Source organism: Bos grunniens, chromosome X (genome assembly GCF_055505025.1).
Source record: "Bos grunniens cultivar Pamir isolate PY7600 chromosome X, Bosgru_T2T1.0, whole genome shotgun sequence".
NCBI classification, from domain to species: Eukaryota; Metazoa; Chordata; class Mammalia; order Artiodactyla; family Bovidae; genus Bos; species Bos grunniens.
The window spans coordinates 121,946,797-121,963,534 of NC_141194.1; the positions used below are offsets into that span (position 1 = coordinate 121,946,797).

Here is a 16,738-nt window from a genome sequence, read left to right on the forward strand (position 1 = left end):
GAAGCTAGAAAAATGTCTATCAAGAATGCTGTTTGGTATTTGGAAATGATGGAAACCTTAAAAATATAATTCCTTAAATAACCATCATTTGATATATGCAACTGAATCAGACACAGATTCATATAGATAGGTCTATTTAGCCTTACCAGCTGTGTGGCCTTGGGTAAACTAAGTTTTCTAAACCTCTGTGTCCTTATCTATAAATTGGGGATGTGATGACCTACTTTGCAGAGTGATTATTAGGAATTATTTGGATGCTGTGGATAAAACACTTAGCACAGTACCTGGGATATATGGACATAAAGCATAAATACTCACAAGAGCCAGCTGTCATTTATTCTGCTGGTCTTAAAGCTTGAACTCAAGGCTTTACACTCAACACATTCTAGCTTTGCTCTCCTGTCTTGTATGTGAGAGCGAGGCTGTTGTTTTTAAGGTGAGAAAGTGAAAGTAGCTCAGTCATGTCTGACTCTCTGCGACCCCATGGACTATACAGTCCATGGAATTCTCCAGGCCAGAATACTGGAGTGGGTAGCCTTTCCCTTCTCCAGGGGACTTTCCCAACCCAGGGATCAAACCCAGGTCTCCTGCATGACAGGCAGATTCTTTACCAGCTGAGCCACCAGGTAAGCCCTTTTAAGGTGTATTCTCAACAAATAAATGGATTTCTCGGTAGCATAAGCATCTAAAAACAAAATTGAGAGGCAGTGGTTGTGGTGCTCAGTTCTGGAATTTTACTTGTAGATCTTTGTGATCATGGGGCAAGTTCCAGATCTCTTTGGTTTGGAAAAAAAGAGAAGGCAAACTGGCTTCAGAGCTTCGAATTTTTTGTCTGTTTTTGTTTTGTTTGTTTTCATTTTGTTGTGTTTTGAATAATTTTTAGTTTTAATTGTGGTAAGACACTCAAAATATAATTCACCATCTTAACCATTTTGAAGTGTATGGTTCAACAGTATTGAGGATATCTGCATTATTGTGTAACACATCTCCAGATCTTTTTCATCTTGCAAAACAATGTGAATACACTCAACACTGCTTAACTGTACACTTCAAAATGGATAAGATGGTAAATTTTATGTTTCAGTCACAACACAGGGTTGAGACAGTCAGTAGTTAGAATGGAGACTAAGCTTTGAGTTCCTTTTTGACAGGGAAACCCTGTGGCGGTCTCTTCAAATCTGTCAAGTCCTCAAAAAAGTGAAGTGAAGTGAAGTTGTTCAGTCGTGTCTGACTCTTTGTGACCCCGTGGACTGTAGCCTACGAGGCTCCATCCATGGGATTTTCCAGGCAAGAATACTGGAGTGGGTTGCCATTTCCTTCTCCAGGGGATCTTCCCGACCCAGGGATTGAAACCGGGTCTCCCGCATTGCAGGCAGATGCTTTACTGTCTGAGCCGTCAAGTCCTCAAGTAGATGGCAACTAGATCTAACAGGATTTCCATGGCTGAGGTGATATGAAATCCCTTAGCTTTCACTTGGCTGGTTTGCATCTCATTGATTATATTTTGTTCTGTTCTAAATCTGTACCTCCCAGGAGGAGCAAATCTCATCCACCTTCTGGGTGGGCTGGTTAATTTTCTGTTTCTGTGACCAGAAGTGCATGAGCTTCCGATAACACCGCTGCCATAGCTAATGACATTAGGCTTTTCAGGTGGCACTAGTGGTAAATGACCTGCCTGCTGATGCAGGAGACATAAGAGATGCAGGTTCAATCCCTGGGTCGAGAAGATCCCCTGGAGGAGGGCATGGCAACTCACTCCAGTATTCTTGCCTGGAGAATCCCATGGATAGAGGAGCATGGTGGGCTACAGTCCATGGGCTTGCAAAGAGTCAGACACAACTGAAGCAACTTAGCATGCACATGCACGTATAGCTAATGACTATAACTGGAAGCTTTTTTGCAGCTGGCAGAAGTATGACATCAAACCGTACACTTGGCAATATCTCCCTCTGGCTCAACCAATTTCCTTTTTAATTACGTTTTCTCCCCCTCTATTCAGATGGAGATCTCGCAGTTATTATTTTCCTTCTTTCTTAAAATCAGGACCTGTTAGCAAAGGCCCGGTTCGTAATAATACATGGACACAGGCTCGCAGCAAGTCATCATTATGCCCTGGATTTGATCTGTCAGAGGTGCAATGAACTACGTTACCTTTCTGATATTTTGGTAAATGAAATCAGAACCAAACGGATACAGCTCAACAGGACCTTTAAAATGCATAAACTCCTACAGCAGGTAACGTCACAGGACATGGTGCATTTCTGAAAGATAAATTATATATTTTTTTCTACCCGAGTCCTTCTCAGAGGCTATAGGGCCAGGGTTTGGCATAGCTTTGAAATTAGATTTGTAAGAAGTCTGAATAACTGAGTTTGATTATGCCTATTTCATTCGTCCACTTTGCAGTATTCACGGCCGGTCCAAGATTAAGGACCATAAGGATTTTGGCCCCTGTTCTGAATATGAGCATGGTGGTAGTGATGGCTTCCTCTGTTTTAGGTTCATCTCTGAAGCCTCTGCTCTGGTGATAGTTTGCAGTTAGAACACTTTGAAAAACCATGGGGGCCATTTTGCTCTAGTCTGACTCTTATTCCACATTTCATAGTTACAGCAATGTAACTGTGAGCAACAGTGATTAGAAACTGTTCTAACAACAAACAGTGATTAGAAACTGTTCCTCCATGGAATAAGAGTCTGACCCCTTTGATGATTAGGCAGTGAAGAGAAGTTTTGATCATGGCAGTGGAATGTAAAATAGGGGTATCACATACAGGCATTGGATCTGAACATGAGCATTCTAATCTGTACATCTTCTGTGGCGAGGAAACTTTTTCTTTGTGCTAGGCGATCATCATGCATTTTTATTACACTTGAGATTTTGCAAAGAATTTCACATTTCAGTTATTGATTTTTGGGAAAGAATGTGCAGCTGGTGTTGAGAGAATGGTCAGAATGAATTCCTTGTTATGAAATGAGTGCAGGGCTTCCCAGCCTTGGCCGTGCCTCTGAAGTACCTGTGGAGATACAGAGAAGAGATTTCTGGTTGCCAAGGGGGAGGTTCGTCAGGGAGGGATGGAATAGGAGATTGGGGTAAGCAGATGCAAACTATTACATACAGGATGGATAAACAACAAAGTTCTACTCTATACCACAGGGAACTATATTCAATATCCTGTGATAAACCGTAATGGAAAAGGATATGAAAAAGAGTATATATGTATATATATAACTGAATCACTTGAATCACTTTGCTATGCAGCAGAAATTAGTACAACATTGTAAATCAGCTATATTTCAAAAAAAAAAAAAGAAAGAAAGAAAGAAATACCTGTGGAGCCTGGCTTACAGCCCAGAGCTACTGAATTAGAATTTCTGGGAGTAGAGATTTTTTTTTTCTTTTTAACAGCTCTGAAAACAACTCTGATTCATAGCAGCCAGGGCTGATAAATACTCTCCTAAGGGACAAACAGATTTCTCATTTATTCATTCATGGTTTGTGTGTGTGTGGGATTTTCTTACCAGGCTCTCCAGTGCTGTGATGAAGGAGAGTGCCTTCTGGCTAATCAAGAAATAGACAAGTTTCAGTCTAAAGAAGATGCACAGAAGGCCCTCCAAGACATTGAAAATTTTCTTGAAATGGCTCTACCCTTTATAAATTATGATCCTGAAACCCTACAGTATGAATTTGGTATAATTTTATCTCCTGAACTCAAGGTAAGAGACTTGGGGGGGCATGGAAACAAATTTTTAAAAGCTATGATTGTGTTAGTGTTGATAAGAGTTTTACTGCTTCACAGGTAACTTTACATCACGTTGCAATTACAGAGTTCTCTTAACGATTGGGGTTATATCAGAGCCACTGTTACGTGTCAAAGAATCCTAATATTTATATTTGCCTTATAATGAGTAATTTCCTACCTGGAATGTTAGGTCCATGAATCAAAGTAAATCAGAAGTGCTCAAACAGGAGATAGCAAGAGTGAACATTGACATTTTAGTAATCAGTTAACTAAAATGGACTGGAATGGGCGAATTTAATTCAGATGACTATTATATCTACTACTGTGGGCAAGGATCCCTTGGAAGAAATAGAGTAGCCTTCGTGGTCAATGAAAGAGTCCAAAGTGCAGTACTTGGGTGCACTCTCAAAAATGACAGAATGATCTCAGTTCATTTCCAAGGCAAACCATTCAACATCACAGTAATCCAAGTCTATGCCCCAACCACTGATGCTGTAGAAGATGAAATTGATCAGATCTATGAGGACCTACAAGACCTTCCAGAACTAACATGATATGAAAGATGTCCTTATCATCATAGGGGATTGGAATGCAAAAGTAGGAAGTCAAGAGATACCTGGAGTAACAGGCAAGATTGGCCTTGGAATACAAAATGAAGCAGGGCAAAGCTAACAGAGTTTGCCAAGAGAACACACTGGTCATAGCAAACAACCTCTTCCAATAACACAAGAGACGACTCTACACAAGGACATTACCATATGGTCAACACTGAAATCAGATTGATTACATTCTTTGCAGCCGAAGATGGAGAAGCTCTATACAGTCAGCAAAAACAAGACCAGGTGCTGACTGTGGCTCAGATCATGAACTCCTTATTGCAAAATTCAGACTTCAATTGAAGAAAGTAGGGGAAATCACTAGACCATTCAGGTATGATCTAAATCAAATCTCTTACTATTATACAGTAGCAGTGAGAAATAGATTCAAGGGATTAGATTTGATAAATAGAGCACCTGAAGAACTATGGACAGAGGTTCATGACATTGTACAGGAGGTGGGGTTCAAAACCATCCCCAAGAAGAAGAAATGCAGAAAGGCAAAATGGTTGTCTGAGGAGGCCTTACAGATAGCTGAGAAAAGAAGAGAAGTGAAAGGCAAGGGAGAAAAGGAAAGATATATCCATCTGAATGCAGAGTTACAGAGATTAGAAGGAGAGATAAGAAAGCCTACCTAAGTGATCAATGTAAAGAGAGGAAAACAAGAGAATGGGAAAGACTAGAGATCTCTTCAAGAAAATTAGAGACACCAAGGGAACATTTCATGCAAAGATGGGCACAATAAAGGACAGAAATGGTATGGACCGAACAGAAGCAGAATATATTAAGAAGAGGTAGCAAGAATACACAGAAGAACTGTACAGAAAAGATCTTCATGACCCAGATAACCACCATGGTATGGTCACTCATCTAGAGCCAGACATCCTGGAATGTGAAGTCAAATGGGCCTTAGGAAGCATCTCTATGAACAAAGCTAGTGGAGGTGATGGAATTCCAGTTCAGCTATTTCAAATCCTAAGATGCTGTGAAAATGCTGCACTCAATATGCCAGCAAATTTGGAAAACTCAGCAGTGGCCATGGGACTGGAAAAGGTCGGTTTTCATTCCAATGCCAAAGAAATACAATGCCAAAGAATGTTCAAACTATTGCACAATCTCACTCATCTCACACACTAGCAAAGTAATGTTCAAAATTCTCCAAGCTGGGCTTCAACAGTACATAAACTGAGAATTTCCAAATGTTCAAGCTGGATTTAGAAAAGGCAGAGGAACCAGAGATCAAATTGCCAACATCATTGGATCATAGCAAAAGCAAGAGAATTCCAGAAAAACATCTACTTCTGCTTCATTGACTGTGCTAAAGCCTTTCACTCTGTGGATCACAACAAACTGGAAAATTCTTAGAGATGGGAATACCAGGCCATCTTACCTGACTCCTGAGAAATCTGTATGCAGGTCAAGAGGCAACAGTTAGAACCAGACATGGAACAATGGCCTGGTTCCAAATTGAAAAAGGAGTACATCAAGGCTATATATTGTCATCTTGCTTATTTAACTTATATGCAGAGTACATCATGCGAAATACTGGACTGGATGAAGCATAAGCTGGAATCAAGATTGCAGACAGAAATATCAATAACCTCAGATACGCAGATGACACCACCCTTATGGCAGAAAGCGAAGAAGAACTAAAGAGCCTCTTGATGAAAGTTAAAGAGGAGAGTGAAAAAGCTGGCTTCAAACTCAACATTCCAAAAATGAAGATCATGGCATCCTGTCCCATCACTTCGTGGCAAATGTATGGGGAAACAATGGAAACAGTAACAGACTATTTTCTTGCGCTTCAGAATCACTGCAGATGGTGACTGCAGCCATGAAATTAAAAGACGCTTGCTCCTTAGGAGAAAAGTTATGACAAACCTAGACAGCATATTAAAAAGCAGAGACAATCCTTTACCCTCAAAGAACTGTCTTGGCAAAGCTATGGTTTTTCCAGTAGTGATGTATGGATATGAGAGTTGGACCATAAAGAAAGTTGAGCACTGAAGAATTGATGCTTTTGAACTGTGGTGTTGGAGAAGACTCTTGAGAATCCCTTGGACTGCAAGGAGATCAAGCCAGTCAATCCTAAATGAAATCAGTCCTGAATATTCATTGGAAGGATTGATACTGAAGCTGAGGCTCCAATACTTCAGCCACATAATGCGAAGAGCTGACTCATTGGAAAAGACCCTGATGCTGGGAAAGATTGAAGACAAAGGAGAAGGAGATGACAGAGAATGAGATGGTTGGATGGCATCACCGATTCAATGGACATGAGTTTGAGCAAGCTCCAGGAGTTGGTGATGGACAGGGAAGCCTAGCATGCTGTAGTCCATGAGGTTGCAAAGAGGCAGACACGACTGGGCGACTGAACCAAACTCAACTGAATTTCCTTTTTGAGCTTTGAATGATTTTTAATTAAAAACATTTTTTTTTTTTTTGGCTGAATGGCATGTGACATCTTAGTTCTTCCACTGGGGGTTGAACCTATGTAGCCTGCAGTGGGAGTGCAGAATCTTAACCACTGGATCACCAGGGAAGTCCCATGACTGCATTACTTTTAAACTCTTTTCACTTACTAGCAGCTTTCACATATATTTTCTTGTGCATCCTTCGAGAAATGTCCAAAATTGTCATAGGATATTGGGCCCATATCAAGAACAGTCTACGCCGATCATCTTTCCTTCCTGCTGCAGTGACCACCAGAAGATGCTCTGTAGACACAGATCCAGCTATCCCACTCAGTTTGAGGATAAAGTGATAAAGGAAGGATATGGGACTACCTGGGGAATGGGGAGCAGTAGAAGCTCGTGTTGGCAGGGTAGAGAGCTTAGGTTAGTTCAGCACCACCCCCTTGCAGCTGCCATCAAACTCTCTCTCCACAGTATAGATAAGAGCATCTTGTGATGTTATTTGCTGCTAAAGTGTCTCATTGACTCCAAAGTTTAGAATAGTATTTAAATCCATGTTTAGCTTCAGATCTTAGGGGCATGCCGCAGAAGATCAGAAACATAGCCTTGGCGATAACCAAGTGAGTCTAGAAGCAACGAAGCCTAACTCTTGCTGCCTCAAATCATATAGGAGGGCCAGAAGGGTACATTATCCATCAGTGCCTCTGAGGAGCCTTTTACTGAGTTAGACAAAAAGTTCATTCCAGTTTTTCCATACCATCTTACAGAAAAACCCAAACGAACTTTTTGACCAACCCAGTATAACATGGTGAACTGTAGAATGTCCTGCAGGCTAAAACATAACTACTGTGACAGCGCTTAACTTGGTAGCTTTCTTGTGCTCAACACGCCCTCTTTTCTAGCTGTTATCCCCTTTCAGCCAATGAAGGGTAAATCACCTATTCAGTGACTGACTTATTTGATGATTGCTTGATAAATTTCTTCTTCAAGTTGTTTTGGTCGAGACCTTCTGGTTTTGTAACCATGTGAAATAATGCCTTAATCTGTTCCCCATTACTTTCCTAAATTTCTTCTAGTTGTATATTAAAGTCTAAATTAATTTTGTATCTGTCTGAGACTGAGAAATGTAATAGGATTTGTTATGACCCCCATTTCAGAAAATATTTCATAGATTTCTTATGTAACCTGCAGGTTCAAATGCAGACCATCCAACTCAAGCTTGAAAACATCCGAAGTATATTTGAGAACCAACAGGCTGGTTTCCGAAACCTGACAGATAAACATGTGAGGCCGATTCCATTTGTAGTATCTGCTTCTGACAATTTGGTCAGATCTGGAGCACCATTTTTTTCACCTACACAAGGTAGAGTATCTTAGATTCCCCTTTTCTCTCTCTTTTCTTCTTGCTGTTGTTTACTTTGTTACTTTTAATGTAAATACTGAACTCATTCTTCAATCCTGAGAAATAGGAATTGTTTTTTTTAAGCATCCTTGGTCATGTGCAGATTGTATTGCAGAAGGCAGGAGTCATGATAGAGATTATTGTACAATAATTAAACATAGTAGTAATATAGTACAGTACAGGATGATGAAAATCTGGGCTGAATTTCCCAATTTTGCAGTGAATATGAACTTTATACTAGCATCAAACTCACAATTCACCCTTTTCTTCAGCAGGTGCAAGGAAGCATATGAAAATAGTATATACATACATGCGTTTACCACTTATAGGGATAAACTATTATTTGGTTCTTATAGGCTTCTAATAAGTGAATGGCTTAGATAATCAAATAGATTGACTTTTCTAAAGACGTACAGGTAAATCAAATAATTTTGCTAGTAATTAACTGTTAGAGAGTTCATTTACTTGTTTTAATCTTTGTAGACGATTTTAAACATGTAATATTTATTTCTATTTTCTAAGTTCTGTGGGATAAAATAATGATGCTCTCTGTGGTATTGAGCTACTCTGGAAATAAGATGACTATTGCCCCAAGGTTTTCCTTGAGCTGCCTCTGGAGCCCCTTAGGGGAAAGTAGTTTGGTCTTTGGGGCCCTAAGTTAGTTAAGTTTGTGAAGGTGGGCCTAAATTCCATCTCTTTGATCTGAGAGAATCAGAGACTTCATTAATATATGGGAACTGCTTTGAAAATCAGAGAAAGCCTGAGCCACGCATAATGAATATAAAAGTCCAGCTCAGCTCCAGCAGAGATCATATTAAAACCAAGTGATGAAAGCAGGTAACTAAGCTAAGATGATAAAAGTCATGTAGTTAATGGTTATTAAATATAAAAATATACTCACAAATAAAACTATAAGCATTGCCATAAATGAATAATACTAAGAAGATACTAGGAAAAAAAGGATAAGAAGAACAAAAACCAATAGGGGATCAAAACCAACAGCTATGAGAATAAGAATAGAATAGGTTGATAGTCCTAAGCAGAAGACAGAACTCAGTTGTATTTCTGGCTCCATTCCTGGGGTGTGTGACCAGTGACAGTTCACTTAACCTGTTTTGTTGATTTTGCCTTGTTTTGTTTGTCTATAAATTAGGAATAATAATGCCTATTGATTTCAAAGTGAAATACCTACTGAAGGCAAAGTTAAAAAATTGTAGAATACTTAAAAATACTCAATAAACTAGACTATTCCTTCCCTCTTATGAAGGCCTCTTGCTTTATGGTTCTCTAAAAGCTCAACTCCTCTGAACAGTTGAGGAACAGAGCTCTGAAAAGACTGCCCAAGATCCGTTCAAGGCCTTAGTCACTAAAAGTACATTTTGTTTTGTGTTGTTTCATTTTTTTTCTTTCTGATATTCTTATTTAATGGCATTACACTTTCTTTCTGCAGTGGGAGTTGGATATTCTTTCTTTCAAGCATGTAAACTTTTTTCAAAAGGTACCCATCTTTATTACTTTTCATCAGTACATTTTCTGAGTTTGTGTACATGTGAAAAATCAGTTTGGCACCTAAAACCAGCAACAGTTCCTTCTCACATTCTACTTAAGGTTAACTTTCTCATTTTTTTCATCATAAGCATCCATTAGCTTTCATAATAAGCAATCCACTTATATTGGAAAATAACTATATAAAAAGTGGATTATTCTCTTTTATCAGATGACCACTCGTAAGACAAAAACAAAGAAAACAATTGGCTTTTAACTTAAATTTGTTAAAATAAATTTGCTTTCATTTTAGAGACTGTGTCACCCACAGTAAGCCTATTTGTTGGGAGTAGCTTGAATTTGCCTAAGGTATTTATGAGGAAGATGGCAGCTTACTGAATAAATGACATGGATGGATAAATGATTATATCAGTTATCTATCATGGTTCCTAAATTAAATCAGAGCATCATTTATGCTACAAACACGGTTCATTTTACCTACTTGGTCTGTGAGTAATGGAAATTATAACAATCAGGTCCAAATAATTCTTCAAAACTTTTAATTGCTAAGTCAAATATATAAGATTTGGTTAAAAAAAAATATGAGATTTGGTCAAATCAACACGGAAGTGTTAATTTTTTTTTAATAAAATAAGTCAACCATACTAAACCAAAAAAAAAAAGTCAAACTGTTTTTTTTGTTGTTTTTGTTTATCTTTATTAATTTGCATCAAGTAGAATCTTTTATCTAACACCGTGTCTGGCACCTAGAAAGATGTAATAAATATTTTGCTGAATTAATATTTCATATAGAGGGAAGTTATGAAAGAACATTGTGTGTGAGAGATAAAATGGTTTGAGCTCCTAAACCTGTAGCTCTAGTCTCGATCTTTCTCCTAAACTTCAGAGTCTGTATTTACAATTTGCCTCCTTGAATTTCCTATTGGCAGCTCAGTCTCAGCATACCCCAAAAGGATGCCATTTTTTCTGCTCCTCTTTCTCACTCATCCCCACCTCTAATCAGTCCAAAATTCCACTTCTTCGAATCCGCCCTGCTAGCCCTCACTGCCACTTTCCTAATCCAAGCTAACACCCATCCATTGCCCTGACAACTATAGCAGTCTCCCTGTTTCCCACTTTCCCTTCTTAAATGCCCCTAGTTGTCTTGCCCTTTGGACTTTACACCTAGTGTTCTCTTCTCTTGCTTAAGGTAAGTTCTTCCTTCCTGCCTCTCCTCCTCTCCTGCACCCCAGTTTGGTCAGGTGTTATACTATGGGATATCAAGCCCCTCTTCATATCTTCCTAGCTTTAGTATAATTGCCTGTTTTCTGTTTCTTTTGCTAGAATGTAAGCTCAGTTCCGGAGAAGGCAATGGCAACCCACTCCAGTACTCTTGCCTGGAAAATCCCATGGACGGAGGAGCCTGGTAGGCTGCAGTCCATGCGGTCATGAAGAGTTGGACACAACTGAGCGACTTCACTTTCACTTTTCACTTTCATGCATTGGAGAAGGAAATGGCAACCCACTCCAGTGTTCTTGCCTGGAGAATCCCAGGGACGGTGGAGCCTGGTGGGCTGCCATCTGTGGGGTCGCACAGAGTTGGACATGACTGAAGCGACTTAGCAGCAGCAGCAGCATAGTCACATTATTAAAAGAATGAAGACATCTATTGGGTTGGCCAAAAAGGTCAGGTCAGATTTTTCTGTAACGTCTTACAGAAACACCTGAACAAACTTTTTGACCAACCCAATACCTTGCTTTTCGAAAAAGATATACTTCTCATAAATTTTGTATGCACTCCTTTTTCATCTCTTAATGTATTTGCAAAGAATTAATTAGTAAAAGCTAGTTTGTAAAGCTCCCTAAGTTTGCTTTATAAGTAACTTTGGATCTCTGGATATCAAGTTTCTTTAAAGTGATGGACATCAATATTTATTGAGAAACTAATTTTATATGGTAATTGCCACTAAGTCTAATTTATATTTATCCATTTACATATATATTATATAAAGGTAAAAATTCCTGTATAGAATATATTTTAAGTAAATGGAGAGAAGGATAAAGTTTAGAGAACTCATTAACGGCAGAGTCTTTCCCTGAGTGGGCCTTGCAGTGGCTCCCAGTAGAGGCAGAAAGGACAAGAAATCTGTTCCTTTCATGGTGAGAAGTGATGCACACAGCCCTTCTGGGCAGGGTTCTTTTCAGCAGCCCTGAGACTTAGGAACTTGAATGGCCTAGTCTTTGACTGGACCATGCCCTGGACTCTGGAGGAGCATGTGGACTCCTTGCTTGGTAATACAAGGGCTCACCCTTTGTAAATGAAATAGAAAGATTGAACAGAACAAAAAGAAAGATTACACAGGAAGAACAGAAAGATGGAAGCTTGGAATTTTGATGAAGTTGGGTTTTTTTTTTAATTTGGTTTTGTTTTAGCATTTTAATGTGCTTCAGTAATGTTGTTTTATATAGAGTGCTTAGAAACATGAATTCTGACAGTAGATTATACAGATTTGTGTACCACTTCTGCTTCTTGGACATCTTATGCTTAACCTATATAATGGAGAAGTAGTACTTATCTTCAAGGGTCAATTTGAGAGGTAAAAAAGCAAATGCACATATAGGGCTTAGAATAGTGTCCAGCATATAGTAAGTGCCAAATAAATGTCAGATGCTCTAATTATTAGTTAAATTGAGATTTTATCCTGAAACTCTTTTTGATTCAGTTAATCAGTGAGCTACAATTTGATTAAATGCTTATATATTAGAATGATAACTAAATCTGCAAATAGTCATAGGTACTAACACCTAGCTTCATGCTTGCTCAGCAATCCAGTGAGTGTTCAATGAATGAGAGAATGGGTGAATACATGGCAAAATCATGCTCTATGAGAAGTTGAAATCATATAAATAAGTCTAACCAATCATCTGTTATATATAGTGTGATTTTAAAATACTAATATAAACATGTTGGCACATTAATCTCTCTTTTTAATACACATGCACATATTTTTATGAAAGTATTGATTTTAATTTTTGTTTGAAATTCTTCTCTTATATTTCTCTATCAGGGAAGAAGACTTGGAGACAAAATCAGAGCAACACAAAAGTAAATATCATTAATTAATTCAAAATTGGCTTTATTGCTGTAGTTGCAGAAGCAGGATGGGGCTAAAACCGTATTTTTCATTCACTGAACCAATATTGTGCATTTGAAAGCCTATTATATCTAAAAGCAAAAGCTGCTGCTGTGTTATGTCTAATTACAGTACTGGCCTAGCCCCAGTTGTATGAGCAGTTTCTCAAGTCTTGGCTCCAGTTCAGAATAAATGCTGTAGAACATCCCATATAAGTTCTAGTTTCTCTTTCCTGCCTGCACCTCAATTCAGCTGAATAAGTGCTGCACCTTTTTACAAAACGAAATGCCTTTCATAAGTGATTCCAGTCCTGCAAGTAGAAAGCATGGACAAAGGACAGGTTCTAATGGACTACCTGCTAGGCTAAAAAAACACACCTATTCTTTTCTTGGTAGATTCAAGTTTCCTTCTGAGTTATTCATGACAATCTGGTATCTGCAGAGAGTAGTCGCCTCATAACTGCAGCATCTTACGTTTTCTTTGTATGTTCTTGATGGTAAATAAGGCCAAGAATGTATCTCCCAGAGGCAGGATAGCATGTGATACAGATTGTGTGGCTAGAATGCCTGACTTCAGCCCACCTCCATCACTTACTGGCTGCATAACCTTGGGCAAATTCTCTGGAAGTCAGTTTCCTTATCTATAAAATGGAGGTAATAAGAGAATACCCTCATTATGGAGTTAGTATAACTAAGATAAAATAATCTAGTCTTTATGAAGTACTTTGAGTATTGTGTGGTGCATGGTAATGCTCTAAGTGTTTTATGTAGTTGTTAGCAGGCTAGCAAATGACCCATACTGACACACCATGTCGATTATCATGTTCTACAGCCACAGTTTCTGGTTTCAAGAAGGAAACAGGCTGAATGCCAAATTCCTTAGTCTGCCGTGTCTTTTGGTTCTGGTTTCAAGTCATGCCTGCCTTAATAGCTATGTGGATTTATTCATTTGCATATCCCCAGGGTAAAAATAGAAGGCTGTGATTCTGTACATTTCATTGGTGAGATACCTAGCTAGTCATTCCAGTTCCCAAATGCACATATACTTCCAAGTCAAGTCAATTTGCACAATCCTTAGGCATTTAAAATTTGATGGTTCAAAACTTTTCAGCCTTGTATTTCAGAACCCTCTTAGGAGTGGATGGCACATACCTATCTGAGAAGTGCAGTATGCAGTATTTTCAGTCTTAATTATAGTAGTTAAAATGATAACACTTGGTACATGGAGCATACAGAAATTAAAGTACACTTTTAAAGAGGGAATATGAGGGACTTCCCTGGTGGTCCAGTGGTTAAGACTGTGCTTCCAGTGCAGGGAGTGTGGGTTTGATCCTGGTTGGGGATCTAGGATCCCACATGCCTCGCAGCATCCCCCCCCCCCCCAAAAAAAAAAAAAAAACAAAGCTTAAGACAGAAGCAATATTGTAACAAATTCAGAAAAGACCTTAAAAAATGGTCCACACACACACACAAAAATCCAAAAAAAGAGGGAATGTAATAATGGTGGCTGACCATGAGTTTGGCAGTTTTATCACTTACTAGGTGACCTTGGCCCTTTGTGAAAGCTCTCTGAAACTCGGTTTTCCCTTTCCTGGACAGTCAACTTTTTTTTTCCCTTTGGGTCCAGATCTTAGTTCCCCAACCAGGAATGGAACCCATGCCCCCTGCAATGGAAGTGCAGAGTCTTAACTGCTGACCCATCAGGGAAGTCCCAGGACAATCAACTTTTTAGGAATTAACCTCATTTCCCTGAAGTGCTACAGAGATGAAACATTACTTAATGTATAAAGTAAATTGTAATGAATATCTTAAATCTGTCCTCTTAGGCAACTAAAATAATTTTAACTAGTATATATCAAAGTTATTTCTGAGAAAAATCATAATCATAGTGTTACTTTTTAGTTTATATAGTTAGAATGTAGAAAGAAGAAAACTTAATTTGGGCTACATTTCCATGAAGAAGAACTATACCTACATAGATGCTAATTTCACTTTTCTTTTCATTTCAGACTGAAGCAGTGTATGATTGTCAGGAGAAGAGAAGTTCTGCTCAGTCCTCCAATTTGGACAATGACAATAGCTTGGATATTTTAAAGAAGTATCTTTTATTTATTAACATACACCCATATACATATCTACCAGTAGGAGGCTCTGATTCAGTGTTCAAAGCAAATGTACTTAGAATTTTGAGTTCCTAGAATATGGTTCTGCTGGGTTTGATCAAATGTGCACTAGAGAAGGTGTCAGAAGTCCTGGCCAACCTATGCTCTGTTTATGTGACTTGAAAATTAACTAGATCTTTTCAGATTCATAGTCTCCTCTTTTATGAAAGAGGTGAGAGTGAATGGGTCAATGTTTCAAAAACTACAGAAGATTATGTAGATATACAATATGATTTTATAGGTACTAATAAAAATCGTTTCATTCACTTTTATATTATTATGTTAACATTCCACACATATGAAGTCACCTTTTAAATTTTATATCACAGAGTTTTGAGTAAGTAACCAGTAGTTTGGAGCAAGTAACAAATAATTTGAAACAGAGTTATATGCAAAGATTGTTAAATGTTAGTTAAATTTATAAAAGTGTAAAAATTAAATTAAAAAGAGGCCAAGGATAAAAGTTAAATTAGGGACTTCCCTGGTGGTTCAGAAGTTAAGATTCTAAGCTTCCACTGCAGCAGGTATGGCTTCAATCCCTAGTCAGGGAATGAAGATCCTGCATGCTGTGTGGTGCTGCCAAAACACAAAAAACAAAGAAAAAGAAGTTACATTAAATGGATAACATTGGGGAGTAAGGAAATAAATTTTAAATACAATGTCAATTGGAAATCACATTGGAAGGAAAATGTATTTTATTTTATTTTAAAGAGATAGTAAACAAAGTTACTACAGAAAGTTAAGTATGATCTATATTTGGGAAAACCAGTATTATAAATTCATATCATGTCTTGGAAAACTTCAAAACATTACTGAGGAAAAAGGGAAAATTGTGTCTAAAATGCTTATATGATTTTTTTCTGAGAGAGAGAGAGGGAGAACAATAGCACAGAAATTGTGCTGTCCAAGAAAGTATTCCCCAGGATTTTAGGAATAGATTTGTGAGTTTTTAGTAAATGATTCTTAAGCTTAGTGAGTTGGAAATAAAATTAGTTTTGTTTTTTTTTTTCCTCATTTAAAAATGACTCCTGAGCCCCACTCCTTTTTTTTTTTTTAAATACATTTTAAAGAGTCTTGTGGGTAGTACTTATTCTACAAACCATAGAATTAATTTTTTATTTTGATGATAAAACCAAACCATGGGTAGTTCCTCTGCACTGCTAATTTTCATCTTAGACAATTTATCATGATAATAAATGAAATGTTACAATACAATTCTAAAGCCATAAAATAACTGACAAATACGGTCCTTTCATTTTAGCCACGTCCTAAATGAGCTGATACAGACGGAGAGGGCATATGTTAGGGAACTGTTTACTGTTTTGTTGGTAAGTGACTCATATTGTATTTTCCTGTCTTTTTTAAAAAATTAATTAATTTATTTTAATTGGAGGCTAATTACTTCACAATATTGTAGTAGTTTTTGCCATACATTGACATGAATCAGCCATGGGTGTACATGTATTCCCCATCCTGAACCCCGCTCCCACCTCCCTTCCCATCCCATCCCTCTGGGTCATCCCAGTGCACCAGCCCTGAGCACCCTGTCTCATGCATTGAACCTGGACTGGTGATCTGTTTCACACATGATAATATACATGCTTCAATGCCATTCCCTCAAATCATCCCACCCTCGCTTTCTCCCACAGAGTCCAAAAGACTGTTCTTTACATCTGTGTCTCTTTTGCTGCCTTGCATATAGTGTCATCATTACCATCTTTCTAAATTCCATATATATGCGTTAACATACTGTATTGGTGTTTTTCTTTCTGACTTACTTCACTGTGTATAATAGGCTCCAACTTC

General features: G+C 38.1%; 1 protein-coding gene across 13 annotated transcripts in view; it reads left to right on the forward strand.

Moving 5' to 3' along the window:
- Positions 1-16,738, forward strand: part of MCF2 (MCF.2 cell line derived transforming sequence) — a 120,876-nt gene that overhangs the window by 66,918 nt on the left and 37,220 nt on the right. For 10 of the 13 annotated variants that reach the window (XM_086388441.1, XM_086388444.1, XM_086388443.1 and 7 more), the window contains 7 exons: positions 2,044-2,235; positions 3,523-3,714; positions 7,942-8,113; positions 9,603-9,650; positions 12,706-12,743; positions 14,780-14,868; positions 16,194-16,260. In XM_086388441.1, the coding sequence (XP_086244567.1) occupies positions 2,044-2,235; positions 3,523-3,714; positions 7,942-8,113; positions 9,603-9,650; positions 12,706-12,743; positions 14,780-14,868; positions 16,194-16,260 (798 nt within the window). The remainder of the gene's footprint in view (positions 1-2,043; positions 2,236-3,522; positions 3,715-7,941; positions 8,114-9,602; positions 9,651-12,705; positions 12,744-14,779; positions 14,869-16,193; positions 16,261-16,738) is intronic. The other 3 variants (XM_086388442.1, XM_086388447.1, XM_086388453.1) reach the window with 1 other exon arrangement.